At 38.5% G+C, this 15056-nt stretch overlaps 1 protein-coding gene across 1 annotated transcript in view; it reads right to left on the minus strand.

The window, feature by feature from the left end:
• Window positions 1-15056, minus strand: part of LOC135195086 (periodic tryptophan protein 2 homolog) — a 351391-nt gene that overhangs the window by 255497 nt on the left and 80838 nt on the right. The window contains 4 exon segments of the mRNA XM_064221465.1: window positions 1679-1799; window positions 2087-2164; window positions 2925-3041; window positions 4508-4710. Coding sequence (XP_064077535.1) covers window positions 1679-1799; window positions 2087-2164; window positions 2925-3041; window positions 4508-4710 — 519 coding nt within the window.

Consider the following 15056-nt stretch of genomic DNA (forward strand, 5'->3'; position numbering starts at 1 on the left):
ATCAATCTTCTCCATCAAGAAAAAATTACTACTGGACGCTTAGATTTCCTACAGGGAGAGCCAGATGTGGCAGCCTTCTTATTCCTCCTCTTGGAAGCTTTGGAAGTCAAAGGCGAGGAGGAAGAGGAACCAGGCAATGAAGATGAGGAAAAAGATGACTACTTCGTCCTACACTTTTTCAACTTCTTCCTGTCCAGTCCAGCTGAGACCACTGCAAGTATGGAGAACTGCCCCTTGTGCGGAGGAAGATTACTCAGAACAAATTACCGACTGAACATGCAGGAATATCATGTAGGTGGTCTCTCTCTCTCTCTCTCTCTCTCTCTCTCTCTCTCTCTCTCTCTCTCTCTCTCTCTCTCTCTCTCTCTCTCTCTCTCTCTCTCTCTCTCCTGGAATAGAATATATAATATATAATTTAGGTCATAGGCCAAACACTGAAAGGGAAATTGACAGTAAAAGGGTCTGAAAGGTGTAACAGGAGAACCTTGCAGTTGCACTATGAAACAATTGTTAAGAGAGGTGGAAAGTCTGATGGAAGAAAGAGAAAATGAACGAAGGTACAGTAAAATTAATGAAAGAGGTTGCAGCTGGGGGCCAAAGGGATGCTGCAAAGATCCTCAAGTAATGTCTACAGTGCACCACACGCATTGCACTAACTGAATTATCCCCCTACAGGCCTCTCCTTCCTAGAGGCAACCTTCACCCATTGCTCAGACAGCCATTCACTACACTCTGTAAATGGACTATCTTGGTTGCACATATGCTTCCCACATAACAAAATATATGCAGATCAACATCAATAAAAGACAAGACCTGTTGCCTGGCTCTTAATCAATGATAATGGCAAAACCAACACAAAGAAAACAACGCACAAATACTCAAGCTGGTGGAGGTCAGGACACAGAGTCAGGAATGATGTCTACACAAAAAAAATGGCCAGAAGCAAAGTGGAGTGCAGACCAACAGGTGGGTGGAGCTTCCCTCTACCTGTCAATGAGTTTGAACAACCATTTCCAGCTAACACTCAAAGCTAAGCCCTATGTAAAGAAGGAAGGTCTGTATACATATGTATTAAAAATGATGGAATATTATTTCAATGTACTGCTGTTTACGGAATAAAGAAATCACAAACCCTGACGATGAGATATTTAAATGTACTGTAATGTTTATGGAATAAAGGAACCACAAACCAACAACAGTTTAATCTGTTTTAATTGTTACTACCATATTTATTATTCCAAAGTTACTGCCATTTACAGAAGAGGATAGGTTACGGAGATGATAACCAATCACTGACAGGAACAGGTATATTTAAGCTAGTCATAGTGATTGTAGCTATTATTGCTATATCAGCACCCTCGTTTCCTTTGATGTATAGATGAACAAGAACCCAATATATTTTAACGTATAAATACATACTTCTTATAATTTGTGGAACGAAGACAAAATTTGCTGAACATAGGGAATTTTACGAAAATAACTTTAAAATGCTTGTAAAACACTTCTGGTTAACAAACATTTAATATTTCTTTGGTTGAAAGTCTGTTGCCCATACTGCAAAAAAACACATTCATCATCACTACTCCACAAAAGCAAAATTATGATGATTCATTTTAAGAGTCTCACATGAGTTAACTTTATTCATAGCTTACAACAAATGTGAGAATTCTCTGCTTACCATCTAACGAAGAAGACAATATGGCTTTTCCACTCTGGGTAAAGGCAAGCCCTGTCACAGGACCGTTGTGCTCAGAGAACGTAACAAAGCAGAAACTTGATTGGGTGGACCACAGCTTCACCTGAAAATATAGGCATAAGTAAAGACATCCCTTGTAAATCATCAGTTATCAAAGGGGCACTGAAAATCTGAGTTAGATGAAGTTGAAGAAAACAATGTCCAAAGGGACATTGAGGAACTTTCTGTTCTAAATACAATATAGTGTACCTCACAAAACAACGTGAACTGTATCTGAGCAAGAAAAGGAAACAAATTTTATTAGAGAAACTACCCCATTCAAAAACAATGTTCACCAATGGCAAGATGTGCAGACTGATAACAATCACAAAAAATTCAGAATTAATTTACCTTCCCATCCTCTCCACCAGATGCAAGATTCAGTCCATCAGGGGAATACATAACTACTCTCATGTTGTTGAAATGACCCTGGAAGAAAGAGATTACAAAGTATTCAAACACTATAAAAAAAAAGCCAGAATATGAAAAGTATAAGATACGATGTAGTAGTGACCAATAAGAGACATTAAAAATAAAAATAATTTCATCTGTAAGTACCCTCAAAGAGACAGGGTAAAAATAAAAAATAATTTCATCTGTAACTACCCTCCTTAGGGCATACTGCAAGCAGGACCCAGTATGAGGTATATAAATAAAAGATATTGTCAGTCTTATGAACCTGAGTGAGGACTGTGAGGTATCTTAACCAGAACAAGTAAAAATTCTTTATCCTCATGGAACTATTTCAAAGAACTTATTCTTAAATAAATTTTAAAAAATGACCATACAAAATGTAACTCTTGGAAACTAGCATAGCAAATGAAAAACAGATAATGACTGAAAACCATGCAGCCTTGGTACTGGAAGAGAAGTCCAGAAAACTTTCAGTGCAGTACTCCATATTTTCGTGGATAAAATTCATATCTATACAAATGGCATATTTTCCACCATCTTCAACATTACTCTATGGGTACAATTTCAATTACCCTGAAGGGGTAAGCCTCTCTCATCACTGGCTCCTAAGTAAGTAGGCAGAAATAAAGTACCTAGGTCCAACCTGCAGTTCCGTAAGTAACGTTCCTATGGCTGGAATCTATTTTCTCAACCAATTATTATATATTAACCTTACTCTTGAGAGTATGGGTACACTAGTATCTAATAGAGGAAACAAATGTTTTACAGTACGTACCTGTTGTTTTAGAACGTAAGTTTCACTCTGCCACTCCCACACCAGTAACTGACCTAAAGATGACACTCCCAATGCCATCCAATCACCACTTGGATTCATAGCCACACTTGTAACAATCTGCAAAAATAAATATACTACACTCTTCTATCTTGAAACAAGAGTATGAAGACATCTAGCAAAAACAGATCATTAGGCCTTGATGTCAGCAGATACAAAAAAATTAATATAGCATCTTCCAAATTTTGTTGACTTGTTCTTAAATGGCTTCAAAATAATAAGTAAATGTAGCTCAGTTCAAAGCAATACACTACAGCAAAACAGCAATCATGATACCTTAAATATCATGTGTTTCAACAATTAACTGAGCACATTCAGTAACTGATTTACCATCCATCAAAAAATACCAGTATACCAGAATAATTCCTTTAATAATGAACAAAAAGTTATACTACAGGGAATCAAAACAGGAGTATGATACTCATATCTTACAAATATGGTAAATATTAAAAGTTTTAAGTTAATTTATATTTTTCATAACTAACAAACCTGCGTTCAAAACAGTAGGGTAAATCTTCTGAAGACAGCTGGAAACTGGTAAAAACAAATAAGAATAGTTTATTTAAGGACATATTAGTTTTTCTTCCAGTCCAGGGTTAACTGAAAGATGGGTGGCCAGAGGTGGGTGGTACATGTTAAGACCACAGGTTTGTTAGCTAGGAAAAATAAAAATCAATTTAAAGTTTGTCATTTGTTCATATGTGGAACAAATCTTTGTTTTAACATTAAGATAGAATCACTCTTGGTGGAAGGTAAGAGAATCCTGAACTGACTGGAGGTTTGGCACACCTGGTCACAGAGTTTTATATATGAAAATGTGCGCAATTTCATGTAGAATACAACAAAAAATAATTGAAGGTTGTAGCTTTTCTCATTTTCGAAATATATGCATATAAAAAAAATATATAAAAAAAATTTGACATTCGGTCAACTTTAACTCGTCCAAAATGGTCGAAAACTGCAATTATAAGCTAAAAATCTTACAGTATAGTAATATTCAATTATTTATCTTCATTTTGAAACAAATTGGAAGTCTCTAAAACAATATTTAGATTTATGGTGAATTTTTGAAAAAAAGAAATTTTTACGTCGGCACGTTACGAATTCATGCATCATTTTGTGATAATATTTTCTCTGTGTTGCTTTGATCGTTTTACAATGTGTTATATACCAAAATGATCACAATTTAGTGTACAATACAAAGAAAATAATTAACTCGTTAGCTTTAACCGTTTTGCTCACAGCGCGATTTGAATACAATTATATATGAATTTTTTTTTCACGCTATCATATATTGCATTATTAATATATGATAATGATATTTTTTTTCATTTCTGATGGTTACATACTAAATTTCAGGCAATGACAAAAAAAGGAGCCAAAAATGAACTCTTAATCTCGAAAACTAAGCGCGCTGTGATTTTTTGAAAAAAATATTTTTCCGCTTCAGCGCTCACTCCGAGACCGCCTCGGCATACGGGAGACGATTTTTATTATACCCCTTTGGCGTAAGAGGGTTAACAAACCTGTTTGGATACATTGAGAGAGTGCACCAAAGCCCCTTTATCATTCATGTCAAGTAGGAGGAAATCTCCAGTCGCGAATGCCACCACCATTATCCTTGTCTTCTTATGATACTCTGCAGCAGTTACAGTAACATTTCTGGTTTCAAAGTGGGTGTCCATGAACAGCTTCATCCGACGAGTGTAGAAAACCTTTCCCACTTTTTCTATAATCAAAGAAAGCATCAGTGGTTTCAGTTAAATATCACAGAACAGATATATTGAAAAAAAGTTACACATACTTGGAACAAACAGAGTGATCACAGTTAAATATCACAGAATAAATATATTTTTTTAAAAGTTACACACATACTTAGAACAGTTTGATCACAGTTAAATATCACATAATAAATATATTTAGAAAAAGTTGAACACATACTTAGAACAGTTTGATCACAGTTAAATATAACAGAATAAATATATACAGGCAGTCCCCGGGTTACGACGGGGGTTCCGTTCTTGAGACGCGTCGTAAGCCGAAAATCGTCGTAAGCCGGAAATTTGTTTCCTGTAGTTTTATGTACAACCTGGAGTTATTTTCATAAAAGAATGCTGGTTCTTGAAGGTAAAAACTATTGTAATCCTCTGGTGACACTACATTCTTGAAGTTTTATGTACAACCTGGAGTGATTTTGCCAAATCTTGAGGGCTACAAGAACAGCTGATTACTATTTACGTATCATATAGACTAATTAAAGTAAACGTATCTTTAAATAGGCTTATATATTAGTATCAACAAAGCATTTCCTGCCATGAGTCAGAGGCCGTTTAATGAAACGAACACTTCTCTGTCCTATCTGTTCAGAAAATAAACGTTACGTCAATCCCCTAGACCATTGTTGCCAAGGCGTCTCTCTCTCTCTCCTCTCTCCTCTCTCTCTCTCGTCTCTCTCTCTCTCTATCACTCCGCCCCCTTCCCTCTCTCTCTCTCCGCTCTCTCTCTCTCTCGCTCTCTCTCTCTCTCTCTCTCTCTCTCCTCTCTCTCTCTCTCTCTCTCTCTCTCTCTCTCTCTCTGATCAAATTACACTGGAACCTTGACATACGATTGCCCTAATATAAGAATGTTTTGAGATACAACAGAAAATTTGCAAAAATATAAGCTTTGATATATAACGAAATATTTGAGATGCGATTTTGCGATGAATGTTGGTTGTATAGGCGACCGATAAATGGCGTTCAGTCTGTTTGTTTGTTGGTGCTGCATGTTAACACGTCGTTGTTTAGTTCGTTGTATTTGCGCCTATTTTTCGTGTTATTTTGTCTATTTTATTATTAACCATGGGTCTCAAAGCTAAAGACAAAGCAGGTGATAAGAAAAAACCCAAGAAAATGATTTTGATGGAAGCAAAACATGAAATTATAGCAAAGCATGAACGTGGCGTTCGTATCGTCGATTTGGCAAACGAGTATGGTCGAAATCCTTCTACAATATCCACGATCATCAAGCAGAAGGAAGCTATAAAAACCTTCCAAAGGCATCACCATTATTTCTAAACTACGAACTGATTAAAAAAAAAATAATTAGTTTAGCAATGTTATTTCATTTGTGTTTATTACGTAGTTATTAGTGTACATACGTAAATAAAAAGAGAACAAATCGTTCCCTGCCACCCTTCCCTACCTCCATCCCCTGCTGGCCTCACGTCATCTTTCGTTGTGGTAAGTAAAATTCCTTTCTTTTTTTTAATTGATTTTATTAACATTTATTATCATTTATCACATTGCTATGTTATTTTATCATTATGTGTGTTATTACTCGTTTATTTGTGTATAAATTGTGTATATTATATGTAATTTAGCTGTGTTTAGGTGTGGTTTCATAGCGCTAGAATGGATTAATACATATTACATTATTTTTAATGGGAAAAAATGCTTTGAGATACAACTGTTTTGATATACGATGATGGTAACGGAGCAAATTAAATTCGTATGTCAAGGTTCCAGTTACTGGATAATGTCTCTCTTTGGATACTTCGATTTTGCCAAATCTTGAGGGCTACAAGAACAGTTGATTACTATTTACGTATCATATAGACTAATTAAAGTAAACGTATCTTTAAATAGGCTTATATTATTAGTATCAACAAAACATTTACTGGCATGAGTCAGAGGCCGTTTAATGAAACGAACACTTCTCTGTCCTTAACTCGGAGCGTCGGAAGACGCTCTCTCTCTCTCTCTCTCTCGTCCTCATCTCTCCCATCCGTCATCTCTTCTCCTCTCTTCTCTCTCTTCCTCTCTCTCTTTCTCTCTCTATCTCTCTCTCGCTCTCTCGTCTCTCTCCATCTCCTCTTCTCTCTCCTCTCTCCTCTCTCTCTCTCTCTCTCTCTGATCATTACTGGATAATTTTTCTCTTTGGATACTTGGAATTTGCGTTGTAATCTAACCAGAAACTTCGTTTTGTTGTTATTACTGGAAACAAGCAATGATTTTTTCATTATTTGCGCTTTTGGACTGTTATATGTAAACTTTGCGCACTGCAAGCTAGTATGTATTCATTCGCTCGGAAACTAGTTCTGCATATGAGGCGTCACTAAAAAACATCGAAAAATACGACATAAAAAGTGTCGAAAATCATCATAACCTCAAAATTTTTGTTGTAATCTAACCAGAAACTTATTTTTATTAATATACTGTGCTAAACTATAAAGGATTTTTATCATAGTATGCATTTTTTAAAAGCGTCGTTAACTCGGAGCGTCGGAAGCGTCAGTGTCGTAACCTCGGAACAAGCGTCGTAACCCAGGACGGATTTTTCCATTGAATATTTAAGAAAAAGCGTCGTAACCTCAGAACGTCGTAAGCCGGAACCGTCGTAACCCGGGGACCGCCTGTATATTAAAAAAAAGTTACACATACTTAGAACAGTTTGAGTGCAAAACCTATCATGATTCATCAAATCAGACACTGTAAAGAATAATCAAAATCCTAATACAGTAATGATCTTACACCCTGACAAAAAATGTAAAAAATATATTTACTCAATATATTTCACTATTGTTACTTTGTTCCCCCATTCTGTAAAGAAATATATACGTATAATAAAAATCTCAATAGCTCATGACAAATACAATGCATTTTTAAAAGTACTTTGTATTTTTCCTAGGCATACAAAATGAGCCTTTTATGTAAGAGTCTTCCTCAGGACAAGCTGGAATCAGTCCTTCAGACTTGGTTGCAAGGTGGTCAACAGGTGGTAAGAGGGTGCCCATTCAACTGCTGTTACCAATCACTTCCCCTCTTGCATCAAGGATTAAGAGGGATGGTTGAGATGGGACTATGAAAAAGGGCTCTGATTTGCTTACTAATGAAAAATACAATTACTTCCACTATTTTTTTATCTGTTCCTAAAAAAAATACAAACCATCATTTATGACGACGACTTACTCCTTAGGCGACAAAATGTCACATTACGGCTCATGATAATGGGAAAGGGAGCAATAACCCAGTAACTCTACTCAGCCTAGCATAGGGAAGACAGAGCGGCATGCCCTGAACGCAAGCAAGATATGTTTGAGATCTATCTTCAAAAAAAAAAAGGACTCTTGGAGAATGAGTATGACCCAAAGAGGGGGGACACAAGCTGGAAGGTAGCTCAATTTGCCCAATACGTACTAGCAACGGATTTAGATTATATGTACTTCTACTGCCACCCAGCCCCAAACTTTGTTATAAAGAGAACCCAGATAGTGGCATCTCAATAGCTGAAGCAACATGATAGGGTGCTCGACTGTGGTGTGTACTTGGGCTGAGATGCTACCTGGCATGGGGTGGAATAAGGAGGCTGGAAGAGGAGCATTCTACCATTCACCCTAGACTTGTACTTACCCAGTACACAAGATAATTTTCAGTCTAAAAGGCACTTCGGTTTAGCACCCGCCACAGGTCCCTAGGACGAGGTGTCCAGAGATGTGAGAGCTGAATATAGAATTTAGGCCAAAGGCCAAGCACTGAGACCTATGAGGTCATTCAGCGCTGAAATGGAAATTGAAGGTGAAAGGTTTGAAAGGAGTAATAGGGAGAAAACCTCGCAGTTGCACTATGAATCAAGTGTTAGGAGTGGGTGGAAAGTAAGATGAAGAAAGCGTGCATGAAAGGAGGTACAGTAAAAGGAACAAAAGTGGTTACAGCTAGGGGCCGAAGGCACGCTGCAAAAGAACCTTAAGTAATGCCTACAGTGCACCGCATGAGGTCCACTGATGGAACTAACCCCCTACGGGAAGAGACTTGTGAGCGACGTTCCTCAAGTAGAATACAGTCAAGGTAGTCCGACATTTTCAGACACTAGCCTTCATTACCTGTGATACTGAAAACTTATTCTCTTTCCTGAATTGCACTGTTCAATTGTCAACCTTACCAGTGCAATCATAAGCAATCTGAGTACTGCATGAAGCCAAAAAGAAAGGGTGTTCCTGGATACCTTTTATATGTTTGCTGCTATAAGCAAAAAGCCACTGACACTCAAGCCCAAAAGGATAAGTCTTCCTGAGATAGTATCTTATGGCTCATACAGTCACATTACAAAGTATTGCATCAGTTGCCTTCATGTTTTGGGCAATAAGTATATAAATATAAATAAAACTTATGGTGACAGAATAAGTTTCTGTTAATTGGTCACAGGTTGCCCTACAGCATGATCCTTTTCCTGCACAAATAAAAAAACAGAGTCACTCGCTCATTTATATTATGGCAGGCGAGCTAAACAACATTGTTTAGAGGAAATTAAAATTATTATCGCTCTTTCGTGTGTTTCTTCTACAAGAATTGAGGTACTAATTTTTTCTTGTAACTCTGCCTAACCATTTTTCTTTTATCTGAAGAGGGTTTTATTTTAGCACTCAAAATTGTAGGCCTATGTGTTTTGCATATACAGCACTAAAAACAAAATTATCTTTTATATTTTGTTTATCATAATAAAAATAATAAAAAAATGCAAAATAAATGTTTGGCTGGGCCTATGGTCCTTGCCTGGTCTGTCAAAGGCAGAGAATCCTATAACATGCAGTATGGTTTTATTTATAAGTATTTGTATGGTATTTTATTTTCATAACCAATAATGTGTTCTTTCACAGCAGTTACGCCAAATATACAACTGATAATTTCAGTATTGAATGGGCTTATTTTGAAACCGTATGGCAGAGAAATGAATAAGTCACTCCTTGAGAGAAAAATGCTTACACTCTCCATAATGAGATTAAACAAAAAACAAAAATGTATTTCCATATATATTATTAATATCCGTAAATGGGTGGTAGATAATACTGATAGTGAGCAAGAAGTTGAAACATAACATTAAAAAATTCCATTTAGTACAAAAATATCAACTGATAAAAGTTCAATAAATGCTTTAGAAGTATAATTAAGGGGGCCGGCCGGCTAATGCCATTTTTTGAGGACAGGACTTTGCTATTTATACCACTTAATAAGGTGACTTGGGACATCTCCAAACCGCATATGATTTTCGCCTCTAACCTTCGGTTTTGTGACGCCAGGGTGATTTATCCCGAAAGTAACCATTTTCAAATTCTATCTCCACCCCTGTTATTTAATATTAAGACCTGGGATTACTAACATATATAGATCTGATGTAGACCTCCAATCAAATGAGGATTTTTTTTTCTAAAAATCATTTTTTGGCTAGATATGAATCTTTCATTATGGTACAAAAATAAACCCTATAAATCAGTAAAAAAAACAAAAAAAGGACGAAACAAAACTTGGAAAAAGGGGCTTGATTTGATTGTTCTATAATGTCTTTCCAAGTTATATACCAAATTCCAATGTTATAGCTTTAAAACTAAGTGAGAAGATAGATTTTGAAGGTCAATAAGTATAGTTTTGTGATACAGGCGTTCAAAGTTTTCCTTCGTATTTTTATAAAGACAATGTTAATAAATAATGATTATTATGAATGTATATTTCTTTTTTGTGTATTAATATACTAAAACTACGTTATTTATCCTAATTTAATCATAAATGATGATCCCTTTGCTCATATATCGTAGCCTGGGGCACTGCGTCAGGCAAGACGGGGTACTCCTTCCTACGCAACTCTCTCTCTCTCTCTCTCTCCCTCTCTCCTTCACTAACTCAGCTTATACAGCGAATTTTCTTCTTCTGTATGTTAGCTAGATGTTTTCCTTGTATTTTCCTCTTTGGCATGATGAAATTCTTGCCGAAACAAAGATAAAAAAACGAAAATGCAAGAGAATGTCAGAGGTGAAACCCGAAGGTGTACTCTCTTTTTACAAAGACAATGTTAATAAATCATGATTATTATGAATTTCATATTCCTTTTTGGGTATTAGTAAACCAAAACTGTTATTATCATAAATGAAGATCCCTTTGCTCAAAGATCGTAGCCTAGGGCACAGTGTGACGTGTGCATCAGGCAAGACGGGGACGTTACTTACAACGCAACCCTCCCTCTCTCTCTTCACTAACTACGCTAATATCGTGTATATTATGATATTCTGTAATCATATTAGAGCAAATTTTCTTCATCTGTATGTTAGCGAGATGTTTTGCTTGTCTTTTTCTCATTGGCATGATGAAATTCTCGCCGAAAAAAAGATAAACATAAGTAAAAGCAAGCAAATTTCAGAGGTGAAACTCGAACGTGTAGACTACTTGGGGTTTGTGCTCACACTGAATCATGGTTAAACTTGGTAGCTGACTGACTTCCCTTCTGTGACATTTACGATAACAGAAGAAATATTGCATTTTCTTGTACGGATCAATGTTTTTGGCTTATTGAGTTACATTTACTAATTACCCTGTAACTACGAAAGTAAGAGGAATTTTGATGAAATATTTTGTATACGTAGTATTCTCAATTGCCATATAAAGCTCCATGAATTTTTTCATGACTGCATTTTTCACCCTTTACCCCCATATATAAGGGTTCCGGCCAGCCCCCTTAAGGAACATCATCTAAAGATAAGTCAATATATTCTTTCAAACAAAATTAAAGAAAAACAACAGTAAATTATGTTTATCCAATTAGTAAGAGTGTGGTTTCTAGCCAGTTTCAGTTTATGAATGCTACTCAGACCCTGATATTTAGTGTAACTCAGAAAATCACCGATTGCTCCATTCACACATATTGTTACCAGTTTCGGTCATTCTAGTCCTATGTGACTTACATTAAACCATTCAATTATAAAAAAATAAAAAACATTTCAAATTTTCTTCTCTGGTATATCTGAATTCTCCTTCATATTTATTATAAAAACACTGTCAATTTGACATTTTTTAATGATATTAAAAAGAAAATCCCGTATGTAAGATTTATAAGTTATCGTGCATCAACATGACATTTTTTAATGATATTAAAATGAAAATTCCCGTATGTAAGATTTATAAGTTATCGTGCATCAGCACAACATTTTTTAATGATATTAAAAAGAAAATCCTGTATGTAAGATTTATAAGTTATCGTGCATCAACACGACATTTTTTAATTATATTAACCCTTAAACGCCGAATGGACGTATTAAACGTCGAGTCAAAATCTCCCCCAATTTCCGAATGGACGTACCATACGTCGGCTCAAAAAAGTTTTTTAAAAATTCGCGGAAAAATACTTATAGGCCTACCAGCCAAAAACTTTTGAATCACGCGCCTTGGGGGATGCTGGGAGTTCACGGATCAAGGCGTTGTTTTGTTTACAATCGTTACGCAGGCGCGCAAGCGCGAATTTCTTTCTTATCGCACTAAAAAGTATCAGTGACACATCTCAAAAATTATTTTGTCACTTTGACATAATTTCTGGGCTCAGCTCGTGTCGCTGCGCGAAATATCCTTTAATCTATTATTTCTAGGGTAAATGTACTAACACATACCAGAGAATAAATAAAATAAAGAAAAAGGTCAGTGTAACTGACTCGCTCACCCTCCAAGAGGGTGTCGGTATGAACACTAGGCGAGTGAGACCACTACCACGAGCCAAATGCCAATAGAAATCTCCCACTACAAAAACCCTCCATGAGGAGAGCCGACCCACAGAGTGAGCAGCTCGTACTACTACTACTCCATCCCATGCTGCCGACTGCTGCGCCTCTGGTGGCCATCCTTTTCAGTTAGCGCACACGAGTCACACGTGCTTATTTTCTCTCTGTGTTTTTTGTGCCCTTTCGTTGGATTTATCTATAATGGAGCGTGCAGCTATCGCAGCAGCTAAGTTAAGTACTCAGTATTTATGGTTAGTTGGTTTTTTCCGGCCCTGAGTCAGTATTTGCCGTTTTTTAGGTATAAATACGAACTCTGGGTCGGAAGCATGGCAGCATGGTTCTGCCTCGTGGTGGGTTCGTTCTTGGTCTCCCATACCTAGAACATCCCCTTGTCTGTGTACGTTCTATATTAATTATCCGTTTTACTTAGGGTACTGTCTACTCAGGTTTGTCATGCATGCATGTCTTTTACCTGATGTAGGCTTCTTCCTTCCAGACCCTAGTCCCGGCTCTTAGTATCGGCCTCTGACTAGCTTTGAGTGGTAGACTTTCCTTCGGGTTAGTCGTACACTCCTGGAATTTTTTCTCCTACTATATTGTTTTCTTTCTTTTATTTTTATTTATTGTACCATGTATTTTGTTATGGTTAGGTTAGTTAGGCGTCTGGCTTAGCCTAGGTCCTGGCTCATTGAGCCTATTCTACCGCTCATCAGTTCGGTTGCTTCCCTATAGCTTCTCTCTGATCAGCTGGTTTTGGCCCAGTGGGCCTATATGCCACTGCTTTTCAGCTCAGTTGCTTCCCGATAGCATCTCTCTGATCAGTTGGTTTGTCCTAGGCTTAGTTGTCTTGTTTTGGTCTTACCGCCTCGTGGTCACTACGCGATCACGAGACAGCCAGACGCCTGCCCAGTCACTTTCCCCCCTCTCCCGCTCTTCCATAGAGTCGGGGGAGGGTGGGTCGGTCTGCCCATGCTCGCTCCACATACCCGAGCCTGCTTCCCCTCTCTCCCCCCAGGCGGAGGGGTCAGGGAGACGGGACAGACCCAGACTGGACTCGACCTCTCCGGCTTCTCGGTCCGGCCGGGTGGTAATGTGGTGGGGGGTACTGGCTTTCCCCCCATCCGTTGCTTCCTTGTCGCTCCGTGTTCGCTTGAGCCTGTATGTCTTCTCGCTCTTTCCCACCTTACTAGGGCTCCTTTCCTGACCGGAGTCCTGGCATCCAGCGGAGAGGTGTTAGTCCACTCAGTAGAGTGGACCGGAACATACAGTGGGTCCCTGCTTAACCTTAACGTATTGCTGAGTTACTACACTCCGCTACGCACTGGACTTGGTCCGGTTCGTTTGAGTTTTAGGTTTAAGTGTTATTAGATTAACTATAAGTTTATCTTAAGTACCTTAAACCTTCCCCCCCCCCCCCTTACGAGTTTTACCGGATCTCTCCGGGATTATAGCCTATTCAGGCGAAGCAGAGGGAGGGGTTATGCCCAAATTTTTTCCGAGCTCCGGCATGCAACGGAGTTCTTCTGTCCTTTAGCTGTAAGTGATATTCTTTAAGATACTCATGTGTCTTCCCCACTTACAGGCCACCAACTGTGAGCATACGTGATGCGCCGCCACACTTCAGGACCCATGTGGACACGAAGTTTGCCGGTCCCATGCTCCATGCGCGACTCTGCACGGGGACATCCAGGTCTGGTACCATGAGACGTGTACCATATGTTATGATCTGGTGAGCCAGCTTTTAGATGGGGTAAGTATTTCCATCTCCGGTAGATGCTCCGCTTCTGTTTTATGCTTAAGTTTTCATCATTTTCACTTTAAACTTAAGGCAATCTAAGTTTAAGTTATACTTTTTTAAGTTTTTTAGTTTTAAGTGATTCTTAAATCTAATCTACGCCTCTCTTCCAGGCGCCGGCAGTGAGGGATACCGCACTGGCAACCCTGCGGGCCTGGGTCGGCGGTTTTGGGAAGAACGCCGCCAAGGGTATGCCCTACATCTTAGAGAAGCGGTTGGCACTGTTAATCTTCCCCGGAGGCAAGGCGACAGGATACGTCGACCCCAGTAGAGGCGGCCCCGACTATCGCCTTCATCCAACAACAGCTGGCTGCCTCATTAACTGACCAAGACCAGGATATCTCCACGGACGTCGCGACTTTAGATATTAATGTGGAACCTATGGTAGGTGTAGACGACCTGTTGGTCGAGGTAAGTAGGGTGGACACCCAAGGGTCACCCTTGGGCGTAACTGTTTCTTCTACTCCTGCAACCTCTCCATCCTTCCAAGGATTTACAGGTGATGAATTGTATACTCCTCCTGACGCTTCGGTTAGACCTAAAGTCAAGGGTCAAGCAGTGAAATCCTTGTCTAAGACGTCGTCGTCGTCTAAGAAGACGACTTCGGCTTCATCCTCCTCTCGTAAGTCTCCGGCTGGAAATCCCGGAGCAGACAGGTCTAAAGCTTCTAGCTCCGGCTCTAAGTCCTCGAGGAGTAAATCCTCCAGAGAGAGATCTCGCACCCCGGCAGAGTCACCAGTTCCGCAAACCCTTGGTTCCGATTCAG

The sequence above is a fragment of the Macrobrachium nipponense genome, chromosome 15 (assembly GCF_015104395.2).
Source record: "Macrobrachium nipponense isolate FS-2020 chromosome 15, ASM1510439v2, whole genome shotgun sequence".
In the NCBI taxonomy this organism is placed as follows: Eukaryota; Metazoa; Arthropoda; class Malacostraca; order Decapoda; family Palaemonidae; genus Macrobrachium; species Macrobrachium nipponense.